The 13,636-nt window shown below is 37.5% G+C and overlaps 1 protein-coding gene across 3 annotated transcripts in view; it reads left to right on the top strand.

The window, feature by feature from the left end:
• The first annotated feature begins 1,067 nt into the window (after positions 1 to 1,067).
• mxd4 (MAX dimerization protein 4) overlaps positions 1,068 to 13,636 on the top strand; it is a 29,555-nt gene continuing 16,986 nt past the window's right edge. Inside the window, exons 1-5 of one of the 3 annotated variants that reach the window (XM_073814419.1) lie at positions 1,098 to 1,195; positions 1,278 to 1,304; positions 1,732 to 1,831; positions 4,970 to 4,999; positions 8,638 to 8,852. In XM_073814419.1, coding sequence (XP_073670520.1) covers positions 8,773 to 8,852 — 80 coding nt within the window. In that variant the 5' untranslated portion in view covers positions 1,098 to 1,195; positions 1,278 to 1,304; positions 1,732 to 1,831; positions 4,970 to 4,999; positions 8,638 to 8,772. Of the gene's footprint in view, positions 1,305 to 1,731; positions 1,832 to 4,969; positions 5,000 to 8,637; positions 8,853 to 13,636 lie in introns of all 3 variants that reach the window. The other 2 variants (XM_065254815.2, XM_065254816.2) reach the window with 2 other exon arrangements.

The raw sequence follows: 13,636 nt of genomic DNA on the forward strand, positions 1-13,636 counted from the left end.
GGCCTATACCTACAAAATAATTCACAGAACTTTACAAAAATGAAAGGCAGACCATTTACAAAGTTTTAAGTATTCTCTGCCTAGATTATTGAATAGTATGGTTATTTTTTATAATGCTTTCACCCACTAATAACAGTGTCATTTTTCAGCTGGGTATATACTACATTGCCATATTTCAATCTACCATTCCACCAATTTTCCCCAAAGGTTAATAAAGTAGTCTGGTATAAATCAGATTAATCTGGGGTTGTTTACAATTAGAGCAACAAACACTGTTCATAGTTAACTTCAAAACAACCTCTTCAAAAAGACACAATGAAAAAAGCACATTACACTATCAGGAACCCTGCTATGGTAAAAGTTTGGCCCATTAACTAACAGTCTATTTACAACAACAGTCATTCACCGGCTTGCAGTAAACCATGTATTTATTGCTAATATTTGCTAATAATGTAAGTTTTGAATAGATTTCAGTCTATTCTTTGAACCTCTGAAAAGCTACAACTTTAGAAATGCACAACACTTCTCCCCAAAATGGACCGCACCCTAGACTTCATTTCTGTTAGTATGGTATCGGCTAACTGTATTTATACTTGATGGCTGTTAAAACTAATTAACAACTTGGGTTTAACCGCTGAAAAGCAATATGTTTACAGTGTAAAATAAAGCAGTAATCAAACTATCACAAAACCCCGTTTCACCCCGTTTCCGTTCGCTGAGCTCTTCCAGAGACAACTTTACCATTGCCAACACAGTTCAGCGAAAAAGGTTACACGTAATAACACGCCCCGTTTTTTCTTTGGCCAATCAGCGGGAAGCAAAGCTTACCTCAGACCAATGAACGATTAAGGGGGTGGATCACACGCACTGTTGCTAGGGCATGGCTTCAACCTTGTTACTATCACTGACTAACCAATCATATGACATTTCACAAGGTGTCAACATTTTTCCAGTGAACTTTTCTCTTTGAAGTCGTTGATTGGATATAAATGTCCTTAGGTCCCGCCTTTCATACTTGTCTATTGTCTGATTGGGAGAAGGACCCATCAATCGATCTCCAGATTTTAGTTTATTTTCAGTCTGCAATAATTTCTGTTCGGAGTCTCTTCGACTCAGAATTGAGCACAATTGCATACATCTGGCGTCATCATTGTTTTGTTTTGTTTTGTTTTGCTTCACTTATTTTAAATCATTTGTGTGTATACGTTTTTTGTATTTTTATTTCTATAACTCTACCAAGATGGAACTTAACTCTCTTCTTCTCCTTCTTGAGGCAGCAGAGTATTTGGAAAGAAGAGACAGAGGTATAAAATGATGTTTGTCTGTCTTTACTAAAATACACTAGTAGTTTTATTATTTCATTGTTGTGCGGCTCTGATACTTTTAAAAACCGACCTGCTGATCAACTGTAGTTCATGTCAAGTTAAAAAGCCACTTAATGCTAACGTTACATTCTACATGCATGACATTATTCTTGCGGGTTACTACCATAATAATTAAATCTTAAGTAATTTGGATAAGATGACGTAACGTTATATGTCATTCTTTCATAATGTCAAATGTATTCACAAGGAAAATGTAATTGTGGGGTTGGTTGTTTATTTTACAGTATGTTGATACATTAAACTTCGTAAATTATTGAATTGATTGACATAAAAAAATAAAACTTTTCCATTGCCATTCACCAGATCATAAATGTATATACATTTAATCTGTTTGCTTTCTTACTAGAAGCTGAACACGGTTACGCGTCGGTTTTACCTTACGATAGTGACTTCTCAAGAAAGAAAAGTAAATCTTCGCCAATTTCAAGAAAACCTCACAATAACAGGTAACAACACCTTTTAGACGATATCTCAATAGACTGATACTTTCAATAGACTAATGTTTGTTCTACATAATCGCCATTTTTGTTGTTGGGCTTGGCTGTGTATAAACATTGCCACGCGTACACCATCAACTTTCTGTAGCTGGTTTCCCTTTTACAGTGCTGTCACTCTCTTCAACTTAAACGTTTTCGTGCAGAAATAACGCTCTTCATTAACCAAAACAGTTGAATTTTAAGTGTAAAGACGACAATTGTATTTTGTTTCTTTTCAAAAATACTTGCTGACTTTTAACTCCTAAAACGAGTTATTCTGCCTCTTTAAATAAGCATGTCCCCTCACTGAAGTTTGCATGCAAAATACAAAAACACATTTAACATCTTTTATAACACGTTGTCTGTAATAGTTAAAAAAATGTTTTAAAGGAATGTTTATGGCATTTAATGCCATTACGATTTTATATTGTTGACCTATGTGTATAGGTAGGTCATATAGGTACATTACTGTAAAACATGCACACGTCATAGATGTTATTTATTGCAGTAGTGTCTGTCTTTTAGGTGTGGTAAACACTCACTGCTGGGTGTGGTGGTGAAAAGACCCATGTCAGCTGCTAGAGAGAGCTTTGACCCCTGGGTCTGTTTTGCTGCGCTGGGCTCCTTTTCTTGCAGTTTCCCTTGACATTCAAAGTAAAGCAACCATCCCCCACCTAAGCATAAAAACACTGAAAGTTGAGGGAATCCAGGGAATTCGTGCTTAGCAGGGAAATTATGAAAATATATTTTTACCTAGAGATCTGGCATTGAGGCCTTGGTTAATTTGAGTGGCAGTATACAATTGAAACCAAATAACCTTTGTGTTTACTGCTTAAATGTACGTATAGGCATTGTTCTAAAGAAAAACAAAGAAAAGAATTAACTTGTTTACTTGTAAGCTCCATTGTTATTGAGGCTGGTATTGCCATTTAATTATAATAATCTGTTTTGCTGATGTGAATATAGTAATAAAGCTATGAGTAGGCCAGTTGTTAGCCTTATTTTTTAACATAATAATCGGCTTTACCCCCTGTTTGTCCGTATTTTTAGACAAGCTGGTTTCCTTATAGTATAAACACTGTGGATCTGTGGTACTTTTAACATTGTTCTGCTTTGTCAGTTGAAGTTTGTCTGAGCAGTTGAAGACCGAAATTGCTTTAATTTGATTGAAAATAAATTATTTTGCCATCCTGTTTGGTGTTAGTAGTGATCTACAAAATGCACCTGCACCCTTAACATATGATTAACAGTTAAGTATATGATATATATGTTTCTTTTCTTTTCTTGCACTAAATGCAGCCCCCCAATATTGTTTGTTTGCATGGAGAGAATGTATTGCCCCATCCTACACTCCAGCATTCATACTCTGGTCTAAAATAGCAACGTGTTGTAGCGTGCTGAATTTCCTCTGCGTCATTGAGTGCATGCTGTTAGCTCTTTATTTGCAGTGATGTTGGGAGAAGTAGGGCTAATACATACAGTGAATTTAAGCGATTACATTCATTTCAGAATGTAAGAATCTGAGCAGAACTGCAGGCGGTGAGGGGGAGACACTGACCTTTGAGTTTTTTATGCCTCTAGTGAGAGTGCAGGATATTTGACACAAAATCTGCAATGTTGTGTTTATGCTTAGTAAATGTTTTAATTACTGATATATTCCCATGCAAGTAGGCAGAGACTGCTGCTGTTTGTGTTAGTTGCATTTTAAAAGATCTGCTTTGAAAGAGAGAAGTGGCACTAAATGTGATATGTCATGTCAGCTGAAACTATTTAGGTCATGCGTGCATACGGTCAGTTTACACTTGTCTTTTTTTAGGCAAATTTAATATTTTCACGTATGTTTATAGTTTACTTTTAACAGCACATATTGAAGCAAACGAGTCTGCAGATCGATCACATCATATATTAGGGATGTTCCATTTTTTCTTGTAATGTTTCTTATGTGTTTTTTAAGGTTTAACAAACATTTATTTAGATATGTTATATAGGCAGTGGCAGAACTAGAATTTTATAAATGGGGTGGCCAAGGCTAATTAAGGGGGTCCATTGTCCATGATGAATAAAAACGATGTGTAACCCTGCCTCAAAAAAGCAAGAATGAATCCCATGATGTCTGATTACTTCACATTAACCCACATTAGATAAATATTCCCATGCTGCACACAGCATGCATTACTAGCATAGATTTAAACACGGCTAAATTTTTAAGCTTTACTGTTTTGCACAGCTAATGCACTGTCTTAAGCAAAAGGTCTCGTTAAGGGCAGTAACTTTCAGTAAAGTTGTTCAGGAAATCCTTGATAAACCGTTAACTTACTTCAAATAGCAAAGCCTTACACTAAACATTTTTGGATGATTTTCTCTTCTTCTTTTGTTATTTAACTTGACAGAGACTTTAGCTGGTACTTTTTATTAGGCTTATAAGACCAAATGCATAATCAGTTGTTTACTGTGATACTTAGTAATTTTGACAAGTGTTTATGCTTATTTGTTTGTTTAAGTAAAAAAGACGCAAACATGAACTGATTTAATCTCCGTGCACATGCGCTATTGGGTCCAGTCCAACACAGTGAATCTGATCATCATAGAGTAAAAATATCACTGTCAAAAACAGTGCAAACAGAAAGTCTTTATTTTATAAGCATAGGCTTTATTCAGTCCACAGAAAGACAAATACTGTATACAATCTAACAGCCTATGATGAAATAATTTTGTGGTATTTGTAACACATTAATATTGACTTAATATTTGTTTCGAACAATGTGCTACGGTGCCACATGTCGAAATAAACGTGTCGATTAACGGGAAGTGAATTATTGGAGGAAGTGAAAGTAGCCCTGGGTGGCCAGTCAGATGTCGGACACCCCTCTAGCTCCGCCACGGTATAGGTAGCTTTGTGCAAAACAGTGCCCCTTAGCTGTTTTTAATTTACTATAAAGCACACTCTTGGGGCTTGCCTGTTTTATAGTACAGGCATACAGATAGTTTAAATTAAAATAAATAAATGAATAAAAAATAAATATAAATAAATAAATAATTAAAATATATATACACACAAGTGTACATTTTTAGCAAACTCATCTCTTCCTCTGTTTATTTCCTGTTCAGGTCATCACATAATGAGCTGGAAAAACACAGGTAAGAGCTTGTCTGTTTTTTTCAACTGAACTGTCAGTTTAAAAAATCTGTTTTTAAGGGGATTATTAATCTTTGTTAAATGTGGTTTCATATTTAATCACTAAAAGAAGATAAAACACTACACATACAACAGCTCGTATGACAAAAAAGTGGATACCAGTCCCATGATCCATCAGTTTAAAGTGGTTTTACATTAAAAAAAATCAATAAAAGATGCTGTAGGAGATTTGCATGTATACTTGTGGCTGTAATAATTAACAGGTATAATACATAAAAATATTGTTGTATTTTATTTTTAATAGTAATGATTTCAGTGTTATCAAGGATGACTATAAATGTAATTCTTGCATGAAATATAGATCCTTTGTGCTAATATTTTTGCATTTGCTAGTCACATGCTTGAGTTTGAGGAATTGATTACTACTGTTTGGTGAGAAATATGTTCAGTCATGTCCTTCCACAGATCAGAGCTTCTGATTCAGGTTAAACATTACAAACATTGGCAGAGCACCAGGGAAGACAGGAAAATCATGCAGGCAGGTTCATCAAATGTTTGTACATTTTTACAAAAGGGGGTCTACCTTTCAGATGATACGTCTTTTAGTTTAGTCTTTACAGTAGATGTGCACTGAAGCTCTGCTTGTGATTGGATTGTGAAGTCAGAATATCATTAGGGTGACTTTACAATGTCACACTGGTATTGGTGAACAAATATCTGCCGCTGATTTTTCACAGTGCAGTCAGGATTAGTGTTTTAATGAAAAATCTACTGTATGAGATATATTGATTTGCAGATCAGGTGTGTGGTGAAGTAGTTGTGTAGAGTATTTTTCATTTCCAACTATTGTAAAATGATGCCCTTGCTATATCGTATGTGTTTTTATGGTATTTTCTCGTTAAATCTCATGACTTTCCCATAAAAAAGGCAATTGAGGCCGGGCAAAAGTTATTGTGGGGTAAATATGTTATAGAGGGTAGTCGTGTGGTCATCAAATACAGTCAAGTTACACTTAATTGACACTGCTTTGTGTATTGTCCCAAAACACTTCGTACTTAAAAGGACAAAAATGTATGACCTCTCATGGGTTTGCTTTCATGCATGTCTTCTGTTTGGAACATTATAACACAATTTTAAAATGTGCTAAACAAAGATTTGTATTATCACTAACATAATTAATATAACAGTTTTTTTGTCATCTACACTTAGCCGTACTGTAGTGGGCAATAGATGTTTTAAATGAAACCTTTTAGCACAGGTTTTTCCTAGGTCACTGTAGTCTTTCAGGGTAGCTGACATACATGGCCTTCTAAAATTGTAATGTTGGTTGACTACATGATTGAATTTATGTTGTGTATAGTTACTTTTATTCAGTTAAACATTAGGGGGTGGTTTCCCGGACAGGGATATTTTTAAGCCAGGACTAGGCCTTAGTTAAATTAGGATATTTAAGTAGGGTTGCAATGATAAATGTCGATATACACTAGTGATACCTGGCCAATAACTATTCTGAATCGCACAGCCGATATTATGCACAGCTATTTCATGTACTATGGCTTTTGATCAGTAAGTCCTTATCGATACCAAGGTTTGAAGAACAGCTATATAAATATATCCTTAAGCCATTTCCTGGAGCTATGTGTCGAAAGCTGTGTCCCAATTCAAGGGCTGCAACCTAATAAGCATGAGACCTCTAAAGGTGAGCACTCAGTCTTTCAAGGTGGAAGCCTCAGAAGTTCGCAAAGAGAACTGAAATGAGACGGTTTAACCTTCGGAGGACCCATAATTGGCGTCACCTGCTGCACACGCCCACTGCGCCTGTCAGCAGGGCACAGTGGAGACGTTTCTGACTTATTAAAATAAATATGAAATCAGAAAAATATTCATTTATTTTAGAAAATATGACACGTGGATGTAGATTAAACTTTTAAACAGTATATCAAATCAATCAACCTTAGAAATATACGCAACATAAAAATCATAATATTAACACAAAATATAACTATACTATACTATACTATACTATAATACTAAAACAGTGACAATAATTTTTTTTTGATAAATACACTTTTATTTAATAAAGGTTTTAATTGTTTATTTTAGATTATCCACCCATTATATGCAACCGTTGCAGACGTGCAATGACTCTTGGGATATCCTCGGCTGTTAAGGATTAATTCGTTTTATCCTTAAGGGGTTGTGTACACCAAAACTTTTACGCCCGCGGTCGGCGCATGTTTTCAATTGTTTCCAATGGAAGCTCGGCATTTTTCAAATAAGCCAGCAGCTAGCGGGTTTTTTCCACGCTGAAAACCGGCGCTCGGCGGTTTTTCCGCGCTCGGCGCTGAGCGTCAAGAGTTGAAAGAGATTCAACTTTGGTAGAAAAGCTCCGCTCGTCAATGTCAGTTCTCACACGGCCGCCCAATCACAGTGGAGGAGGGGCGGGACATTACCACAGCAACCAACCGGCTCTCAGCTGAAGTATCACAGCTACCAAAGTGCTCAGCTGAAGAAAGCTGGCACTCAGCTGAAAAACAGCTGGCATTCGGCGTCCTCAAGGCGTTTTCAGCCGCGTTTAAAAGTTTTGGTGTGTCCAGCCCCTATCTCTTTCGCCGCCAGCGTTTAAAAAAAAAAGTTGCCAGCCAGCGCCAGCATTTTGCATGATTTTCACAAAAGTTTAATGCCTTCCAGAAAATATATACAATATATCAAATGAAAGAACAGACCCTCTGCTTTCAAACAAAAAAAACTTTCATCCTACCTTCATTAGTGTTCTTTTTATCACCTCTCAAAGAAGGGTAGGTTACTTCAAAAACACCCAATTTTGAGCAAAATGCTGAGATATAAAATTTTTGTGAAGGACTTTTGATAGAGATCAGATGCAGAGCGATCCTTAAAATATACACAGAGCTCTTTCTCTTTCACATGAGGCGCTACTTCCGGGTTGTATAAGTTGCGGAACCTAGTAGATAATAGCGGTATTGCGGAAATTCTTGTCATTGGCAGGGAAGCGTTTTCTCTTAATTGACGAGTTTTCTCGTCAATGGCGGGGAAAGAGTTATCAGCGCGGAGAAATGAGGACGCATTTTGAGGCTTCATTCTAAGCATCCTTTGAATTGGGACGGCCTTACTAGCCTCAAGTCGCGCTGCTGTGACGCAATTGGTCTTAAATTACGTCCTAAGAAGGTCGCAGCCTTTGAATTGGGACACAGCCATAGCTGCATGTGTGATGGTTCTTCTGCAGCCCATATTGAGTTTCTGCATGAGAGCGCCCTCCGGCTTTTGGGTGTAGCGGCATTTCACCGTAATTCATTGAGAAGCATAGCAAGCATCATCGGCCGATATATCGGTGCACCCCTATATTTAAGGCATTTTTAAAAGCATAATTTATAAATAAACATGAGCCGTGTACATCTTGAGACACACTACTCGCATTGAAATATTTTAAGATATGTCAGAGCAAGCTGTTTTCGATCAAGACACTACAACACTAACATTTAAGACCTGTCTGGGAAACCGCCCCTATGAATATTACCTCCTTATTACTGTATAAACTGTACTTTAAATTTGAAAATGTTTGTTTCATGTTTCTTAACCTACAGTATGTTGTAGTCCTTTTGTCTTGCTCTTGTTTTAAAAGATTTAAGTCATCTCTTGGAATGGAACATGTAGTGAACTTACTCCTTGCCCTAATTCAGTGGTTCCCAAACTAAAGGGGGCAACTGCACAACACTCACATCGTCAAGTTGACTTTTGTGACTTTGGGGACAGGCAAATGACTGATGTCTTCGCACCTGTGATTGGTGGTTTGATCAGTGACACGAATAATCTTGTGTTCCACACTCGTCGACACAGGTAGAAGTATGATATAAAGACATCACAGGTTTCTGCACTAAAGCAGAAAATATATAAATCATATTCTGTATCTCACTAATGTCATCAAAAGCTTTAATAAGTCTGTGTCAGTATTTTTGCCACCGCGATGGTAATGCAGCAATTCACCGCGGTGGTTGTAGAATGTATTTGTGTGTGTGCGTGACCGTGCATGCGCGCATTGATGCATATAGGCTTATAAACAACGGTCAGCCATAACATAATGACCACCTGCCTAATATTGTGTAGGTCCCCCTTTTGCCACCAAAACAGCTCTGACCCGTCAAGGCATGGACTCCCCCAGACCTTTCTATCAGAAACAGCATTCACTTTTTTTGGCCGCCCATGACCCTGTCTCTGGTTTACCGCTTTTCTTTCCTTGGACCACTTTTGATAGGTACTGACCACTGCAGACCTTGAACGACCCACAAGGGCTGCAGTTTTGGAGATGCTTTGACCCAGTGTAGCCATCACAATTTGACCCTTGACAATTTGCTTCAATCCTAAAGCTTCCCCATTTTTTCTGCTTCTTATACATCATCTACAATTGTCCTCAAAGCTGGTTCTGAATGAAAGGTCTAGTGGAGTCCATGCCTCGACGGATCAGGGCTGTTTTGGTGGCAAAAGGGGGGCCAACACAATATTAGGCAGGTGGTCAAAAAGTTATGGCTGATCGGTGTATAATGGATACATATTTTAAGTGTAAAAATGTTAACGAGAATATACGTTTCTTAACAAACATGCGTGTTCATAGGCGCCAATTTCTTTTTCTGCCTGTGGGTGTTCATCACCACGTCAAGCAATGCTTAGGTTACTTAGCAATGGCAGACGCTCTGGAGCGCCAAAGCAGCACGGTCACGTTTTCCATGTGATTTTAGATGCAAAATGTTAAGCAAATGTGAAACAAGTGAGCATATGTGATTGGCCATTTTGGTGGGTGCTTGAGCCGAGCCCTGGAGCACCCACAGGAAAGGCGCCTATGTGCGTGCTTATTGTAGCACTTCCATCCGTGAAACAACACCCAGTTCAAAATGCATTCTGATGGTGTACTGGTAGTGCAGATTGAAACTTTTTCGCAATCTTGAATGACCGAGAGAATATCTTGACTCATTTTTGCCACCCCTTGCAAATTTACTCTGAGTCTGCTGGCCGTTTGCGTTCACACGAACTTACAGACATCTCCCTGGGTGAGATTGTAGATTTATATTTTTCATAGTATGTGACGTGCAAACCACCGCAGGTCACACTTCACCACCGAGATGGCGCTGCACCACCGTGGTGTGGTGTGATGGTTATGACAAGTGTCACAGCCCTAATCTTTAATATATGTCTAACTTGTCTCACAGTTAGTAAAACACTCAAAATTTGATTTTTTGCTATTTTTGGACAAATAATTTCGGTTGCCTAACATTCGGTGCATCCCTAATATATCTGAGAGGGTTTTTATAAGGAAGCACGTAGGTGTGGGATTGGGTGGGTTGGAAATATTTTTCTTTACAAAAGGGGGGCCCACTGCCCTAATTTATATTCCACTTAATATGAATCTAAAAGTTTGTGTCAAAATACTGCAGTTAATGTTTATACAGTAAAGCTGTTATAAATAGTTGTAAGGGTGTGGATGTGAGATCTGAAAGCCTTCTAATTTATTTTTGCGCATGAATCAATGTTTTCACTTTTTCTCATCAGTCGGGCCGTTCTTCTAGCTGTTTGAAATGTTTGACTTCCTCCATGGCACTTAAAATAGAAAATTCACTGTTGCATTGAAATTGGTTGCATACAAAGACATCATTTACGGTGGGGACATGTGGCTGCCATGGATGTTTTTGACCACACCACTTTCTGAAATGGCTCTCGACAGTGATACTGTATATCTCAAATAGAGGAAACATGTAGAGGTCTTAAGAGTGAAGTGAACATTCAATTAAGGTGGGTTTATAAATGCACAAGCACTTCTCAGCTGGTAAAAAAGGCATCAGTCTAACATGCGGAGCGATATTCACACAGATTTATGCCACATCCACACGAAGCCAGAGCTTTCCCTATCCAACACGGCGACGTCTCAAGAAATGTCCTGTGCGAACACAAGGCAGAAACAATGCCGCAAGGGGCATGTCGTAGTAAGGAAGTGTATGTCATCGCCACAAGTTATTCAGCTCTGTAACATCGGGATTTTAAAAACAGATCAACATTCATGAAGAGAAATGTCTGCAAACTGGAATAAGGCAGAGATCATGAAGCTCCCCACTATCCATGCTAAAAACTGAGGTCATTTGCCAGCATAAATAACTGTGTGTGTCATGCGTAAATTCATGATCAGATCAGATGATAAATCCAGAGAGAAATGGTAGATGATGAGCAAACGTTCACATTTTTTTTCTGTGTATTTTTCATAATCTGTGTTTGAAAAAGGCGAAAATATACAGATTGGTTGTACACACGAACAAGCAAGGTTATCAGTTTCAGATTTATCAACTCTGGGACCCAGTTTGAAAAAATTAGCTCTGTCTGAATGAAATGCCAATACGATACAAAATATATAAGTATACAGTTAAAAGCGTCTCCATGTGGACAGGCCCTTAGAAACACAGACAAATACACACACACACACACACACACACACACACACACACACACACACACACACACACACACACACACACCCATACACATTTACATTATCTGTGTATTACACAGCATAGCTTTTACAGCAGATGATGAAGTCTTTAATGGGATTGTTAGGGCGTAGTGCTGATCACTACATAATGAAATGCACAGTTGTCAGTTGTCTTGTCATAAAGCGGGTGTTGCTGAATTTTAATCAACAGAACTATGAGCGATAAACAAAGGCTGTGAAATAAGTGAGCCCACAGCTAAATACTGCATCAACATTTAGCCAGTAGGCTGACATTATGCAAATGTGTAACATGTCCACGCCAACATGTTACGGAAGTAACTGAAGGACTACTCAGAACTCGGTTTACAACTTAGTCCAAAAAAACATGATTTCAATAGGTGCTGTTTAAATTCCACTTATTTCAACTCTATTTATTAGAATAGGAAGATTTTCTACAGCAGATTACACTCAAAACGATACTAAACTATACACTAAAATCTCTAGACGAATGAGTCATACGTGGTTTTAATGCTGATCTATACATTTAACCACTGACCTACAAACTCTGTGTGCATGGTAAATCGTGAATCTAGTGCATATTGTCTTGTCATCTGTGTGTCTTAGAAGCAAAGCAGCTTCACAAAGAGAGCTAATCGGTAGTCTGTGAAAATGTCACTCAAAAGGAATAAAAATGATGGTCAATCTCAATCAATTTGATTTAAAGGGCTCACATCTTTAAATGAGAAAAGGTAAAGCACCAGCTTAGACTAAACATAACTTTATAGTCTGTTGGTGTGGACGCTGATTGTTGTAGTCTGTTTTATTGACACATATCAGAAAGAGGTTCGCAGATAGAGAGATGACCATGTATATTTTCTTTATTTTTAAAAAGCACAACGTTTAGTTGTACTTATGAGTATACACAAATAAAAGTAGACATTCCACAGTTTTGTCTTATGTATATTTTATCAGTCTTATTTGTATGACCAAATTAACCAGAGTATTTGAAGTCTCTTTGCACAGTGATAAATAAAGAAAATAAAGAAGAGGTTGTGGCGGCTAATAATTATCTTTGTAGGTATTGTTCTTCTCTCTTTGGAGAGATCTCTATTATTTAGCCATTTTGATGCTGTGGTGTTGATGTGCTCATTTGTTAGGCTGTCGTTTTCCAGTGGTTAACAGCTTAAACAGGAAGTCTTGTAGGTCTGATGTTATTTGTGTTTTGAAAATACTGTCCTAAAGACAGTATAAAACCGAAGTTGACAGACATTCAGGCAATAACAAGTAAATATGTCAGCAGTTATATGTGTTTGTGTGTACCTGGTAATTATCACGTTGTGATAAAGATAGAAATACCAGTACACCTTGTGGGGACATTTTGAGGTCCCCATGAGGAAACAAGCTAATAAATCAAACAGGACGTTTCTTAAAAGTAGGAAAAAAATTTCTGTAATGGTTTGGGTTAGGTGAAGGGAATAAAATATACAGTTTGTACAGTATAAAATCCATTACATCTATGGCAGGGCTCCAGACTGCCCCCAAATGGTGGCATTTTGCCCCTAAAATTTGAGAGTGTGCCACTGAATTTTACATCCAGTCGCACATGTGCAACCAGTAAATTTGACCTTTTTTTCCAAAAGTGCACAATAAAATGTGTCACTGAATTTGAAACAGCACATTGTACTTTCTGCATCTATCATTTAAAGTATTTATTAGTAATACAGTGGAAATTAGTAGAAATGTGAATATTTGGTTAGCATGTTGATTTACGGTGTGTGCCCCTAAATTTTCTGGTAGGCACCTAAAATTTTCAGCTGGGGGCCACTGTGCTCCTAGTGAAAAAAGTTAGTCTGGAGCCCTGTATGGAATGTCCACACAAAACATGGAAACCAGAATGTGCGTGTGTGTCTTTGAAAAAAAGAAAGAAAGGGCATCACATTTGGTGTTCTGTGATGCGCTGAAAATGGTTTTAATTTCAAAATTGTTTTGTGAATTCTGCTGAATTAAACAAGCGGTAAGTTATCTAGGAGACTGACATAGATAGAGAGAAAGGTTTTGTCAAAATTCAGAGAATGACTTGTGGAAGTCTTGGAAATCACATGGATTGAATGCCATTTCCCATCAATTCTGTGTTCAATTTAAAGCTATCACA

Source organism: Paramisgurnus dabryanus, chromosome 4 (genome assembly GCF_030506205.2).
Source record: "Paramisgurnus dabryanus chromosome 4, PD_genome_1.1, whole genome shotgun sequence".
Lineage (NCBI taxonomy): Eukaryota > Metazoa > Chordata > Actinopteri > Cypriniformes > Cobitidae > Paramisgurnus > Paramisgurnus dabryanus.